Here is a 16,567-nt window from a genome sequence, read left to right as displayed (position 1 = left end):
TCCAGCCCCTAAAAGAGCGGTGACAGCCACCAAGCACAGAAGCAGCCCAGCTCACACCTGGCTCTGGCTCTGGCCTCTCCTTCTCCAGCCCCACCTCCCCGCAAGGTGATGGCTGTCAGCACACCCTGCGGGAAGACGTGACCTGTGCAGATCTAGCTCTCCCACCAAAGCCACTGGGCACGTGCAGCCTGCACAGGGACACTCCCACACAAGGACGTCCCTTCAAGACCAGATTCAGTAACTGTTTCACCTAATTTCATAAAGACAGAGACAGTTAACCAAAATGAGGACACAAAGGATTTGCTCCAAATAAAAGAACAAGAAAAAAATCTAAAAAAAAAAAAAAAACTAACGAAACAAATAATAATTCACCAGATAAACATTTCAAGGCATTATTAATAAGAATGCTAACTGAACTTGGGAAAAGAAAAGATGAAACAGTGACAATTCTAACAAGAAACTGGGAAACATAAAACAACCAATCAGAGCTGAAGAGAACAGTAACTGAAATGAAAAACACAAAGCAGGGAATAAACAGCACACAATACACAAGAATGCATAAGGGATCTGGAAAATAATGGAAATCACTGAAACAGAACAGCAAATAGAAAAACAAACTTTAAACATGACAACAGTGCAAGGGACCTCTAGGACAACATCAAGCATACTAGCATCTGCATAACAGGGGTCCCAGAAGGAGGAGAGAGAGAGAGGTTGAAAATGTACTTGATGTTATGGCTGAAAACTTTTCTGAACCTGAAGAAGGAGACAGACGTCCAGGTACAGGAAGCACAGAGGGTCCCAAACAAGATGATCCCAAAGAGACCCACACCAAGACATATAATTAAAACAGCAAAAGTGCAAGAGAAAGAATTCTAAAGGCAGCAAGCAAAAAAACACAGTCACATACAAGGGAACCCCCATAAGGCTATCAGCTAATTCTTCTGATGGAACCTTGCAAGCCAGAAAGAATGGCATGACATATTTAAAGAAAGGAAAAGGTACAAATCTAAAACCTAGGACACTCTACCCAGCAAGTTTATCATTCACAACTGAAGGAGAGAGAAAGAGCTTCTCAGACAGCGAAAACTAAAAGAGTGCATCGGTACTAAAACACGAAGCATCAAAGGATCTTCTTCAAGTGGAAAAGAAGAGCCTACAAGAAGAGGGATTTCTAGGAAAGAAAAAATCCCACCAGCAAAGGCAAATACATAGCATAGACTGTGGACCAACCCCTTAAGCAAGCTAGTATAAAGATTTTAAAAAGAATAATTATAAAATGAACTATAATGATAACAAACAGTTATGGGATAAACATGAAAATGTAGACTATGACATCAAAAAAGACATAACGGGGGGAGGGGAGTAAAAAACTGTAGATCTTTAGAATGTGTTAAAACTTAAAAAATTATCAGTTTAAAACAAGTAGATTTATAAACCCCATGGTAACCACAAATCAAAAATCTACAATAGATATATAAAAACAAGAGAGAAAGGAACACAAGCCTACCACTAAACAAAATCATCAAACAACAAGGAAAGAAACAAAAAGAAAAAGAAAACAAAGAAGAACTACAAAAACAACCTGAAAACCATTAACAAAATGGCAGTAAGTACATGCCTATCAACAATCACTTTTTTAAAAGTCAGTGGACTAAGTGCCCCAATCAAAAGACATACGTTCGCTGACAGGATTAAAAAAAAAAAAAACAAGCCCTATCTATATGCTGCTTATAAGAGATGCACTCCAGAGCTAAAGACACATACAGACTGAAAGTGAAGGGATGGAAAAAAAATTTCTGCAAATGGAAATGACAAGAAAGCTGTGGTAGCAATACTCATATCAGACAGAGTGGACTCTAAAACAAAGTTTATTTAAAAAAAAAAAAGACAAAGGAGGGCATTATATAATGATAAAAGGATCAATACAAGAAGCAGATAAAAATTTGTTAACATATACGCATCTATTACAGGAGCACCTAAATATATAAAGCAAATACTAACAGACATAAAAGGAGAAATTAACAGTTACAGTGGGGACTTCAACACCTCACTTACATCAACGGACAGATCGTCCAGACAGAAAATCAGTAAGAAAACACTGGCCTTAAATGACACATCAGACCAGATACCTACAGGACATTCCATCTAAAATGGCAGAATACACATCATTTTCAAGGGCACATGAAATGTCCTCCAGGATAGATCACATGCTAGACCACAAAACAAGTCTCAACAAATTTAAGAGACTAGAAATTAGATCGAGCATTTTTTTTTACAAACACAGTGGTATGAAACTAGAAATCAATCACAGGAGGAAAAATGGGAAAAACAAACACATGGAGACTAAGCAACATGTTACTTAAAAAAAAGAGTTACTGAAAAAAATCAAAGAGAAAAATCAGAAAATACCTCAAGACAAATGAAAATAAAAACACAATCTGCCAAAGTCTACAGGACATAGCAAAAGCAGTTTGAAGAGGGAAGTTTATAGTGATACAGGCCTACCTTAAGAAACAAAAAACTCAAACAACTTAATCAACCTTTAGCCAGGCTTATTAAGGAAAATGAGAGAGGACCCAAATAAAGAAAATACAAAATGAAAGAGTAGAAGTAACAAGCATTATCAAAGAGATACAGAAAATCCTAAGAGAATACTACTAACAGTTATATGCCAAGAAATTGGAAAACCTGGAAGCAACAGATAAATTTCTAGAAACATATGACCTTCCAAGACTGAGTGAGGAAGAAACAGCCAATCTGAACATACTGATCACTAACAGTGAAATGGAATTAGTAATTAAAAAAACTCCCAGCTAACGAAAATCCAGGACCAAATGGGTTCACAGGGGAATTCTACCAAACATATAGGGAAAAGCTAATGTCTGTCCTTCTCAATGTCCTCCCAAAGACTGAAGAGAAAGGGACACTCCCAAATTCATTCTACAAGACCACCATTTCACTGATACCAAAATCAAAGACGCTAGAAAAAAAAAAAAAAAAAAAGAAAATTACAGGCCAATATCTCTGGTGAATATAGACTCAAAAATTCTCAACAAAACAGTAGTAAACCAAATTCAATATGTTAAAATGGCCATACATTATGATCAAATTGGATTTATTTCAGGGTCACAAGGATGGTACAATATCCACAAGTCAACCAATGTGATACACCTCATTAACAAAAGGAAGGATAAAAATCACATGATTATCTCAACAGACTCAGAAAAGCATTTGACAAAATTCAACATTTATTCATGATAAAAACCCTCATCAAAGTTGGTAGGGAACACATCTCAACATAATAAAGGTTATATATGACAAACCCACACCTAACATACTCAATGGTGAAAAGCTGAAAGCTCTAAAATCAGGAACAAGACAAGGATGCCCACTCTCTTCAGTTCTATTTAACATAGTATTAGAAGTCCTAGCCACAGCAATCAGACAAGAAAAAGCAATAAAAGGCATCCAAATTCAAAGGGAAGAAGTAAAACTATCACTTTCTGCAGATGACAAGATAGTATATTAATAAAACCCTAAAGTTGCCACCAGAAAATTATTAGAACTAATATATGAATTCAATAAAGTTGCAAGATACAAGACTAATACACAAAAATCTGTTGCTTTTCTATACAAGAAGAAGGAACTATCAGAAAGAGAAAGCAAAAAAAAAAAAAAATCCCAATTACAACAGCATCAAAAAGAATAAATACCTAATAATAAACAACTAAGGAGGTGAAAACCTATACTCTGAAAACTATAAGGCATTGAGGAAGGAAACTGAAGATGACACAAACAAATGAAACCATATCCTGTGTTTGTGAACTGGAAGAATTAATATTAAAATGTCCGTAATACTCAATCTACAGATTTAGTGGAAGCCCTATCAAAATATCCATGATATCTTCCATAGAATCAGAAAAATAATCCTAAAATTTGTATGGAACCACAAAAGATTCCAAAGAGCCAAAGCAATCTTGAGAAAAAAGAACAAAGTTGGCAGCATCATGCTTCCTGATTTGAGACTATACTACAAAGCTACAAGTATTCAAAACAGCATAGTACTAGCACCAAAAAAGACACATAGATCAATGGGATAGAACAGAGAGCCCTCCAAAAAACCTACATACTAATGGTCATTAATCTATGACAAAGGAGGTGAGAATATACAATGGGGAAAAGACGGTCTCTCCAATGAGTGGTGCTGAGAAAACTAAACAGGTACATGTAAAATAATGAAATCAGAAGATTTTCTCACACCATATACAAAAATAAACTCAAAATGAGTCGAAGACCTAAATATAAGGTCAGGTCTGAAACCATAAAATTCCTAGAAGAAAACATTCTGACATAAATTGCAGCAGTATTTTTTTGGATCTGTCTCCCAAAGCACAGGAAACAAAAGAAAAAATAAACGGGACCTAACTAAACTTAAAAGCATTTGCACAGCAAAGGAAACCATCAACATAGCAAAAAGACAACCTACTGAGTGGGAGAATATATTCTAAAATGATTTGACCAGTAAGGGATTAATATCCAAAATATATAATCAGCTCATAAACTCAATATCAAAAAAAAACAACCTGATTAAAAAATGGGCAGACAATCTGAATAGACATTTTTCTAAAGAAGACATACAGATCTCCAACAGGCACATGAAAAGATGCTCAACCTCACTAATAATCAGGGAAATGCAAACCAAAACTACAATGAGATATATCACCTCATATATGTCAGAACAGTCATCATCAAAAAGACGACAAGTAACAAACGTTGGCAAGGATGTAGAGAAAAGGGAATGCCGTTGGTGGAAATTTGAACTGGTGTAGCCTATGTGGAAAATAGTATGGAGGTTCTTCAAAAAACTAAAAATAGAACCACCATAGGATCTAGAAATTCCACACCTGAGTCTATATCCAAAGAAAACAAAAACACTAATATGAAAAGTTACATGAATTCCAATGTTCATAGCAGTATTATTTACAATAGCCAAGATATGGAAGTAACCTAGGGGTCCATTAACAGATTAATATTTTTTATATATATATATATATATATATATATATATATATATATATACACATACACACACACACACACACAAATATAAAATTTACTTAGACATAAGAGAATAAAACTTTATTACTTGCAACAACACGGATGAACCTAGAGAATATTATGCTTAGTGAAATAAGTCAGACAGAGAAAGACAAATCCTGTATCTTATTCACTGTACATGTGGAATCTAAAAAATAGACAAACAAATGAATATAACAAAATAGAAACAGACTCACAGATAGAACAAACTGATGGTTACCAGTGGGAAGAAGGAAGGGGGTAGGGGTGATTTAGAGGTGGGGGATTAACAGGTACAAACTACTACGTATGAAGTAAATAAGCTACAAGGATATATTGTACAGCACCGAAAATACAGCCAATATTTTAAAATAACTGTAAATGGAGTATAATCTTAAAGAAGATTGAATCACTATATTGTACAACTGAAACTAATAGAATACTATAGCATAAAATAACTACACTTCAATAAAAAAAATTTTTTAATGCTGTATTTCTCTGGTAAGTTCAGTGGATATAACAAAAGCCAGCAAGACTATATTACCACATGAGCTCATCAACAAATTTAAGTAGATTCTGGAGCCAGGCTCCCAGGGTTCAAATCCCACCCCTGCCATTTACTAACAGACCACGCTAAGTAAGTGTCTGCTGTTTTGATTACTATTAGCAGTTCTGTGTTATTCCCCAAACTTCCATTGATGGCCTCTCTTGACTCTCCAAAGTCTCACAGAAGCTAAGCCAAAAAGAAACGATTATAGAGATAAATTCAAGCAGCAGTACCACTCTACCACTATTTAAAAAAAATAACAATGCTATTATATAAATAGCCCAAACTCACTCTTCTCCTATTTCTGGTGAGATACAATTTGCAGCAAGTATCAGGAGTGGTGCTGTACCAACTGGGCAGCATGAGAGGTGGGAAGGAAAAAGGAGGGAAATGTGAACGTGTTTGGGAGAAATCAAATTCCCCAAAGCTCTGTGGAGTCAAACATCGGGCATGCAACAGGAGAGTACGCTGCTTCCACACTGAAGAGCTTTGCTAATTTAGGACACGTGGTGCCGAGCATAGACTAAAGCAGGGCCCAGGCCTGAGAGGAAAAGAATGAAAAGGCTGTGGATGCAGACTATGGGGAGAATATGAACCAGCTATGAGAGAAACGGCTGGATGAAGAAAGACAAAACATGTGAAAGAACAAAGAAAAACAGGCATATGGTTCATAAAGATGCTAAATGGGTCCCTCTGAAAACATATGATTTCTCTGTTGGTAATGCAAGCACATTCTTTGAAAACACTACCTGTTGTTTGCTTGATTGAACGTTCAAAAGGCACCGAAGTCTTTTTAGATCTGAATAGTCCCTAGGAGAAAGAATAACAGAATGTCAACCAACAGAAGACTCCGGGTGAACTAGTCATGCTACGCACAGTAGCCCTGCCACTCGGAGTATCCAAGCTAAACATTTCCTTAGAATTCTAAAAATGATCAAACATTTTAGTACATAAATGTAATCCAGGGTGGTAGCTGTCAAAGTTCTACTCTATTTCTCAAAAAGCCATTAGATCTAGGTTGCTGGCCACTGCCCAAATAAATACCTAGCAAAGACTCAGTATGGAGTTACCTGGTGGTGATTCCTTGTTTCTTATCGGCTGATTTCTCTGTGTTCTTCACTTTTTTGTCTTGATCAGGCATTGTAAACCATCAATGCCCCAGAATTAGCATCGCACTCCTTTCAAAGTAAACTAGAAGGAAAAACTTCAGTTGGGTTGTGCACTCCAAAATATTCTCAATTAACGCAGGCAAAATTGACTTATGACACTTATTTAAATATGCATGAACAATTATCTCTAAAACAATAAAAATATGAAGAACATTTACTATGCACCATTCAAAAGCCTTTGGATACACTTGGGGCATAGTTTATAATTACAGTAGTGCATGAGCCTGTATTTTCTGAGTCATTCTTGATTTCAAATATTCTAACACATTGTCCCAACAAGTATTGGTCTGCTCATCAGGAAAAGTGCCTCTATTTGGGGCTTCCAAAACATAAGCCTATGAGCAAATACTTGAAGCTCAACGGATGCTTTTGTGCCAGCTCGCTTGTCTTTCTTGACAAGTTTCCGTAACAGAACGCTGCTAGCTCAGGGAGTTCCCTCTCATCAGGCCTCCTGCCCCTAAAAATCCCAGAGAAAGCTCCACCCACTTGCAAATAAGCATTACAGTGTCAAGGGCAACCCACAAAATGCCCTTGGGTTTCCAGAATTCCTGATGCTTTCGAGCTGCCACCTGAATCCCCACGTGGGTCATCTCTGGTCATAACCTCTTCTGCAGGAATTGGGTCAGTCCCACACAGCCCCTGAACTCACTCAACCACCTGTTAAAAACAAGACAACAGGCTCAAAATGGAGTCGCTTATGCTAATCCCCGGGTCATCAAACTTAATTTCATCACAGTTTCAGCTCTGCCAGAAATGGAAACTTAAACTAGCCAATCAGGAATCGCCTGATCAGCATTAGTTAGGTAAGCTGCTGGATAAAGCCCTCCCCTCCCCTTTAGGAAAAGTAACCTAGCAACAAACAATCCGCTTTTTCACTAGTGTCACTGCCTCCCTCCTGCTCCCTTCTGCCTGTAAGCCTTTCATCTTGTCCAGTTCCTCAGGACTTCTTTTTATCTACTGGATTGAGCGTTGCCCAATTCATGAGTTGCTGAATAAAACCAATAACATCTTTAAAATGTACTAAGTTGAATTTTGTTTTTTAACAATCCAGTGAGACTGGCCAGTTTGAGAATAAAATCCAATAGGCATTTCACTCTTCTGAATCAAGCTTTGTAGTGATCATGGTCACCCTTTCCAGGATAAATCTGAGTATTATTTCCCAATCCTACCCAAAAGATAAGTATGAGTTCACCACTGAAGAACAATTTATTCGTTTACCCTTTTCCCCTAATCAATTTCAGATTCAATTGTTTTGGTTTCCAGAATAAAAACAGAAAGAAAGGTGAAGATACCCATGTGTTCAATCACACAGCAAACACAAAATGAAATATACTATTGGTTTAATTCTTGACTGGATGTAACATTTTCCAACTGTGCTTCAAGGCCACTGTTTGACTTCAGAGTATTTTTCAGGCATGAAAAAGCATGCACTGTTGTCTTTTAATTGTATGCCTCAATGTATTATGAAATTGATGGTCAAAATCCAAGTGTTTCAGAGGTATTTAGAGGCAAAAGGAATGTGCCAATGGGTGTTTTACTGCAACAGAATCTAGTAAAATTTAATTTTGTGAAATGAATGAAGACTTTAAGTATTTTTAAATGATTTTCCCAATATAGTTGTCATATTTGTGAGAAATAGTTGAGCTGGAATTAAGAGCTGGGGACCAAGGCTCTCCTCAAAGATGCACAGCAAGAAAAGCACAATATATCAATATTTGAGGATTATGCCCAGGACCTAACACAATTCTTTTAACAAATACTTACTGAATGTGTACCACGTCCAATCTCAGACCGAAAACTAACAAAGGTAAGAGAGGCTATCCTAGGTATGATTATACTACAAGCAAAGAAAAACCCACTTAGGAACTGTAAACCATGTTTTGTGAGCTAGTCAGAGATTTGATTTAGCATCTGTTTAAAAGAGAGAAAAAAGGAAGGAACGGAGGGAGGGAGGGAGGAAAATGAATGATCTGCACATAATTTTTCAAAAGCAAAAGATCCAAGCACTCTTTATATATTGATATTAAAATACCCCCAAAGTTCTACAATACAAGGAAATCCATTCAAAATAAATATAATTTAAATCTACTTTTCCCTCAAGGCCAGAAGGGAAATGTCAAATAGGCACACTGGCCTGTTGGCTTCAAATTCTGCTCAAACCACAGCCAGAGACTGTTTTAAAAACAAGAGTGAAAGCCACGGTGATTAACACTTGAAAAAGTGTGTAAATGAGGTTTCTGATCGCATCCACCACAATCAAACCCTGCTAAATGCCTGTCTTCTTCCCTTGTTTAATCTCTGCAATTTTACAGACCCGGTGTGTGAACAGGAAATAATCATCTGATAGTTTTATCAGTTTAAGATTAGCTTCTACTCGGTGAGCTGGAAGAGTGAAAACAGATGACTCTCTGGAATTGTTTCACTTAATTAAACAGTAAACAAATTCACCAGCATCAGACGAAAAAAGGCAATTGCCTTCAGGATAAAAAAAAATAAATCCTTTCCACTCGATGGCTTTTAAAACGTAAACTGTTCTGGAAAATAAAAAAAAACCCTTCCAGAAGTTGGGAATGCTATAAAATATTTAATTTAATCCCAACTTTAATTAACAAAAATGATTACACACCACCAACGGTTATAATTCAAAATGGGGGGGGGGGGGAGGAAGGGCGGTTCACGTCTTTCCCTAGAAGCAAACCACTGGCTCTGGACGTGCTCCCCGGAGGTCAGCCAAGGGCAAGGGCCAAGCAGGGAGGTGCCGGCCCCGAGCAAACGCTCCGGGTGAGGGGCGTTGGTGAGGGGCACGGGGCCCTGAGGGAGGTTGTTGTCCCTCTGGCACTGCTGATGAGGCCAACTGACCCAGCAGCCTGAGAGGAAGCCTCCCAGAGAGACCCAGGAACTCGCGGTTAGGAGAAAAAAGAACCCTGAAGCCAATACCTGGGGCACACAAGCAGTCCTTAGGGATGGGGGGCGCTGCGGAGGCCCGCGGCGCCTGGGGAACCGCCGGTGAGGACGCCAGGGGTCCTCGCGCAGATGGATGCACGCGGTGGGCGGGGCCGCGTGCTGGTGGGCGGGGCCGCGTGCTGGTGGGCGGGGCCGCGTGCTGGTGGGCGGGGCCGCTGAGTCCAGCTCCCACCTCCTCGATGATTTGGACCGTTCTTGACTTCTCCGAGCTCTTTCCACCCTTTACGTCGCGCTCAGGCTCCAAACTTGCGGTTCTGCTGCCCCAAAGCCTGGGCCCTCGCCGCCTGCGTCCCCGTCTCACACTCTCATTGTCTCAGCTCAGGTGTCCCCTCCTTGGTGAGGTGTCCCCTCCTCTGCAACCCATTCACCCCCACACGCTCACACTTAACCACAACACCCTGCTTCGTCATCAGAAGGATTCCTATCGGATTTTTCAGTTTCCTTGCGCTCGATCAGAAGCCCCGTTTGGGCAGTCTGCTTTATCCACAGACACATCCCCTGCACGCGCACACACATACACAGAGACAACAGCAAACTGCACAGAGTAAGCGCAGTATGTGAACCAAAACAATATCGGCGTCACAATCTGTATAAGCAGTGGCTCGGGTATTTTTACCAACGTTTGTGAATTATTTGCTCTTTGAAAAGTATTTAATTTTAGGATTAGAGCCTCCTTTGACCCCCCTGCAAGCCAAGTGCTCCTGCTCAGTGCCCAGTGCAGCCTGTACGATCCACACTGCAAACTCCGTACACGAAATACTGCAATACGATCTCTGCCTTATGGGATGGGGCCTCCTTATTCACCAGACACATGGTAGGCAAACAATAAATATTTGTTGAATAAAAAACTTAATGAATGGATGAATGGATAAAAGAATTATTTTTTTTTAAAAAGTCATTCTTTTGGTTCAAAAAATCTTTTATAAAGCTTCCTTGTAAAGCAAACCAATTGATGAGTACGTGTAATGTTATAATAAAACTGAACACACTCAGGAATGATCTTACTTATTCAATCTTTAGGAGGAAAACCAGAGTCCTATATAAGACAATATCCATGAACAGTGCTTTTCAAATTATCTATCAAGTTGTTCTTTTTCTGACTCCAGTCTATTGTGGACCCACACTTTTTGTTCTATATCCTGTTCAGCAAAATAGGTCCATCACTGATCATGTGCTTGGACAGTGCGGCAATGGGAAACTGCTGTAAACATTTCTAAATGCTTACCCTCAGTTTTGTACTTATCGCCTCATGATCAGTAACATCCTAGTCTGAAGTCCACCTGAATAGCACTGGCCGAAACAAGTGAGGTCTCTCTTTTCAGATGACAATATTGTTTTCACAGCAACCCTAGAAGTTTCTCTAAGAACCACTGCCCTAAGTACAGATCCTGAAAGGACTACCCCAGTTGTCAATTCCAGGACAACCAAGGGAGGGTGAGAATGAGTCTGGGAGCGGAGGACCTCGGCCAAGTACCTTTGGCTGAACGTCAGCTCTCCACTTCCACCCAAGCAGTCCTGCTTCTCTGGGGTTCTCTGTACAGTTTCATTTGAGAAAAGGGCTCCCCTGCTAAAAAGAAAAATAGAAAACCACTCATTTTCTAGCTTTAAAAAATTTTTTGTGGGATTTTATTGGGGGAGGAGTAATTAAGTTTATTTACTTATTTATTCTTGAAGGAGGTAGTAAGGATTGAACCCAGGACCTCCTGCATGCTAAGCATGTGCTCTACCACTAGAGCTATATCCTCCCTCTGGAAAAACCACTCATTTTCTAACATTATTTTACAGATGAGAGGCCAAAGAGATTACAATACTTGCTACACAAACATTTGTACTCATATTGATTTTCCTTTGATTCTAAACGGGAAAGGTGAAATTTAGTATTTTTCTTAAAAAAAAATGGGAGTGGACATAGAAGTGAAGGATTATACATAAAATACAAATGCATATTTTAAGAACAGAAATTTTTAGTATCTTTCCTCTGTACATGTCAGACACAGAACCCAAATTCTATCTGAGCTCAGAGAGCCAAGGTCTTTCTATCCTCATGGGACAGCCACATGGTTTGATGTTTACAGCCCTAGTCAAGTACAGACATAATCACCGTTGTGACTCATTGCTGAATTTTTAAATCCATTTTGTAAAAGAAATTCTTGAAAGTAATTCCTATCTCCTGTTGTCATCTGAAATTTGGGTTAAAACTAAAAGTCCCCAGAGACACACACCTGGCTTGCTCACAATCTCTTGGAAATTGCAGGGTAAACACACAGGACAGAAAGATATCCACACTGCGGCAAAATTAACTGACCGTAATGAATCTAAATGGTGCAATGTAAACCCACTAACTAAATACCATGGGGATAGTTTGTGATATGGTTTTCAGATTCTCTGCCCAGAAATTCTTTTCTTAGTCTGTAGTTGCCTTAGCTGCTCAATAGATCATTAAATGGCTTCATCTTTACTAAAGATCAAACAGAAGATCATTTGATTCATCTCGGGAAATAGCTTCAAATCCCACAACTACCTGGTTTTCCTTCTAATCACTTAGGCTGCATCTTTGTAAATATTCCATTTTATTTATGACATTAACTAATGGTTAAAAAAAATCCTACTCAGAAGGATTTGGCGTGAGTAGGGTTAATCACCACTTTGCTACATCCGGTTTATTATTTCTGAAAAGGCCCTAAAATAAACTGTTATGAACCTTACCACAAAAGAAAATTAGAACTTCTTGGACCAACCAGACGGAGTCCTTATTTCTTTGTCTGAATTATGGTTAGCCTCCACGTTAGACGTGAAGATGGGAGTTCTGTCTGGGCTCAGGTAGGTATTAAAAAAAAAAAAAAAAAAAAACCCTGAGAACTCTAAGCCCCACAAATAGCTGCAAATGAAAAATGAAGAGTCATTTCTCCAATTCCTTTGCTGTAGATATATTTTCTTAAAATCTCTTTAAATTTTTGAGGGAAAAACGTGGTTGAAATAAGATATAATTCACATAGAGCAGCCAAAAATAAGAAAGCTGTGTTAAAATGTATTGGTTAGATGCGATTTTCTCAGTCTTAATGGTTGTACCACCGTGAGGCCAGCTGCTAACATGAGGGGAAGCTGAGTGCAGGGCGTATGGGAACTCGCTGTACTATTTTTGCAGGTTTTATGCAACTCTCAAGTTATTTCAAAATAAACACTTAAAAGTGCACTGGCCACTTGAGCAGTTTATTTAAGCAAAGTGCTTTGAGAACAGAGAGTTTCCTCTTACAAAGAATAATTGCACTTAATCTCACAGATATAGGTGCCTGGTCTTCTCAAATTGCTTGTGTTTTAGAAAACTAGAAACCCTGCACAGAAAGTGTCAAGTTAAATTGGACAAATCACTTTAAAATAAAAGATACACACACACACACACATTCAAAAAGTAAGTGATCAAAAAGTCAAGGAACTCCTGTAAGAAACATGACTTGTCCAGACATTGACACATTGTAACTGACTATACTTCAATTAAAAAAAGAAAAGAAAAGAAAAGAAAGGAGGTGTTGATGATACCAAACTTTTTAGGTGAATGTTGGTTAAGAGAGTTTAACTGAGTGACGTGGTAAGCATAACCGAAGGTGGGTATTCTTATGCCTTCTAATGAACTATTGTCATTCCATCGTCTGTAGTCAAATCTAAAATGCATGAATGCTTAACACTGCTCTCCTGAAGTTTTCTCCGTTTGCAAAAACAGATGAACCTCAATTTTTTTACCTCTTGCTCGTAAGAGAAATAAATAAATATTAAAAACCAATTCCATATCATTCCCCAGGAGAAAAAAAAAAAAGAAACATGATTTGTTTATACATATTACAGCTCAAAAGGGGAGTCTGGGTCTCTAAACTGTAGGCTTGATTTTATTCCTTATATTACATTGTTATTGTTCTTCAGTGGGAAATATGTGGGGAGCTAGAAGAACAGAAAGTTATTTCAAGACAGAACCTCTGGGGGAGGGAGAGGATATAGCTTAGTGGTAGAGCGCAATGAGTGAAGTCCTGGGTTCAATCCCCAGTCCCTCCATTAAAATAAATAAATAAACCTATTCACCATCCTTCCCTAAACAAAATTAATAAAAATAAAAAAAAAAAAAAAACAAGGTCCTCAGTACCTCCATTTAAAAAATGAATAAACCTAATTACCTCCCCCACAAAAAATTAAAATAAAAAAGAACGAACCTCTAGTAACAGGGGTCTAACACCTGACCAGAACCAGAAACACCTAGAAATGAAGGACAGGTGCAGAGTAGGTGCCATCAGTGAAACCTGAGAAGGTACACCCCCCACAAAGAGATTCAAAAGCACATTAAAGGGGGGAAGGCATAGCTCAGTGGTAGAGTGCATGTTTAGCATGCATGAGGTCCCCCGTTCAATCCCCAGTGCCTCCATTAAGATGCTCCCTGGTGGTCTAGTGGTTAGGATTCAGCTCTCTCAGCACCTCCATTAAAATAAATAAATAAATAAACGTAATTTCGCCACCCTCCCAAATAAAGCAATACAAAAGCACATTTAAAATGAAGCAAAACAAGCCACCTGCACAGGACAAACAAAACAGATCTACAGGTTCCCAGCTAAAGACCATGACTGAGTGCCCTCCATTTAACACAAGGAAACTGAGACTCAGAGGGATACAGTGGTTCCAAGGGCACACAGCACTTTTAGGACAAGGAGAAAAGTGCCTGTTCCCCTCCAGAGTCTACATCTTAACAGCCAGAGGGGGTGGGAAAGAGAACTTGTTGACATTGGCTCTTAGCCGAAGGCAAAGGGTCATATTTATCGTAAGGAGTGATGCTTGCATAACTTCATTTTCCAGACCTTGGCTCGCTTACAGACACACATCCATTGGTCCGCGTTCACTCGTGTGAAACAGGTAGGTGGTGTATCTTAACATCATGATATGGTGCAAAACAAAGACGCCGTTGCCACAGAACCACCCCTGGCAGCAGTGTCCTCAGTTACCAGCAAGGATTCTCATAGCCTGGCTTCCGAGTCAGCAGCCCTGAAACCTTCCTTCTGCAAACAGTTTATACTGTAAACCACCTGCTGTTTTATATTTCAACAAGCACTTGGCAGTAAAAAGAATCACAAAGGATAATAGTAGTCTATCTCCCACTCATGCCCCCAAATATTTATGGAGCACCTGCTCCAAGTTGAGACACTCCGTTAAGAGTTTGCCTTCATCTTCTGGTGAATGCTAACCCAAGTTGGACTCCGAAGGCTGCTCCGAGGTCAACCAGGATATGCGACAAAAGACACCATTATGATTTTCTTACTCTCCAGCTTTATCTGCATTTTAACTCCTGTCTCTGTGATGAAGGGAAACGCCTGCAGACATGCCGGTAGTTCCAAAGGATGCTCTGAATGGCTACTGCATTGTGCATAACGAAATATATTTGTGAGTAACTAAAGCAGCACACAAAATTTCTCTTTACTCATTGACTCCCCCCAAACATAGTAAGATTACATTCAATTCTCTGCTTTCACGTGAGAGAGAAAGGTGACCATGACATATGTTCGTTCCTTCAAGAAATAATTTTTGATCTGCTCGGATATGCCAGGCACTGAGGATACGGCACGGAGTAAGATGTGGTAAAAAAAAAAAAACAAATGTCTTCCCCCCAAAGTTAGCCATAATGGTAATAAGTCTTGATAATAAGTGAGTGCGGATTCAGCCCAACCCCCTAGACCTTCAAAGAGTGAAGCGAACACTGGGTAAACACAGGTTCCTAAAAACTGGCGGCACTGCAAAAAGCTAGAATTACTTTCTGAGCCATAAAATAAAATTGTTTCCTCTAATAACATTGCATTTTATGGCCATGGTTTTTTTTTTTTAATTGAAGTACTGTCAATTACAATGTGTCAATTTCTGGTGTACAGCACAATGTCCCAGTCATGCATATACGTACATATATTCGTTTTCATATTTTTTCCATTAAAGGTTATTTTTATGTGCATGTTTAATTTACTGACTGCACAAGACTCTACTGGGCACTGCAAAAAAAAAAATCTATCCACATAAACCTAATTACCTACCCCCACCAAGAATAAAAACAAAAAACTATTCACAACTCAGCATGTATGGGAGATCATAAATATGTAGGTTAAACAACATGAAATTGCTGATATTGGGCCTTTAAAAATTTTTTTCTTATGGTTCAGCCTAATACAAGAGATTCAATAAGAATACTAGAAATAAGAACACAAAAAGAGAGAAAATTAGGTTCCAAAGGAGATGGTATATTGAATGAATTTAAGGGAACGACTGTGGGCTGAGGCAAGAGCTACAGAAAGGCTCATGAAATGGGATGCGATGGTGTCTGGAAAGAGGTGGGCAACAGTGGTCTCTGAGGCTACAGGAATGAAAGAATCTCAGTATCTGAAATCAAGAACAGAGCTTTGGCATGAAGCTCAGGAAGACGCCACTTCTCCTCCTCACCCCCTTACTCTTTTGGTCACTATTTCTCTCCTCCATACAGTCCCTGTCTGCCCACTTCTCTCCGTCCTCACTGCAGACCCCTCAGCGACATCATCGCTACCTGAACCACAGTATCCACTTCCCAAATGGACTTCCACCCTCTCGGGAGAAATCTCTCTCTCTTCCCAACAAGTCTGTTCTCCACGCAGCAACAAAAGCACCCTTTTTGTGGTACAAATCTGACCAGTTGAGCCCTCATTTCTCTCAGCATCCATCGTGTCTCAAATCATGTATCCATTCTTTAAGGAGACTTTCACTGACCTCCTTAAAGTGGTCACAGCCCCACCAGCCACTGCCTCGCGGCTCTTAATGA

At 39.1% G+C, this 16,567-nt stretch overlaps 1 protein-coding gene across 4 annotated transcripts in view; it reads right to left on the bottom strand.

Moving 5' to 3' along the window:
• NEK10 (NIMA related kinase 10) overlaps window positions 1-16,567 on the bottom strand; it is a 177,918-nt gene that overhangs the window by 157,232 nt on the left and 4,119 nt on the right. For 3 of the 4 annotated variants that reach the window (XM_031469795.2, XM_064496828.1, XM_031469796.2), the window contains exons 2-3: window positions 6,697-6,817; window positions 6,376-6,436 (exon numbers count right to left, since the gene is read on the bottom strand). In XM_031469795.2, coding sequence (XP_031325655.2) covers window positions 6,376-6,436; window positions 6,697-6,767 — 132 coding nt within the window. In that variant the 5' untranslated portion in view covers window positions 6,768-6,817. Of the gene's footprint in view, window positions 1-6,375; window positions 6,437-6,696; window positions 6,818-7,281; window positions 8,094-16,567 lie in introns of those variants that run through there. The other variant, XM_064496827.1, reaches the window with a different exon arrangement.

Source organism: Camelus dromedarius, chromosome 17 (assembly GCF_036321535.1).
Source record: "Camelus dromedarius isolate mCamDro1 chromosome 17, mCamDro1.pat, whole genome shotgun sequence".
NCBI lineage: Eukaryota > Metazoa > Chordata > Mammalia > Artiodactyla > Camelidae > Camelus > Camelus dromedarius.
The sequence above is the reverse complement of the archived record's forward strand: the minus strand, read 5'-3'. Positions and strand labels throughout refer to the sequence as shown.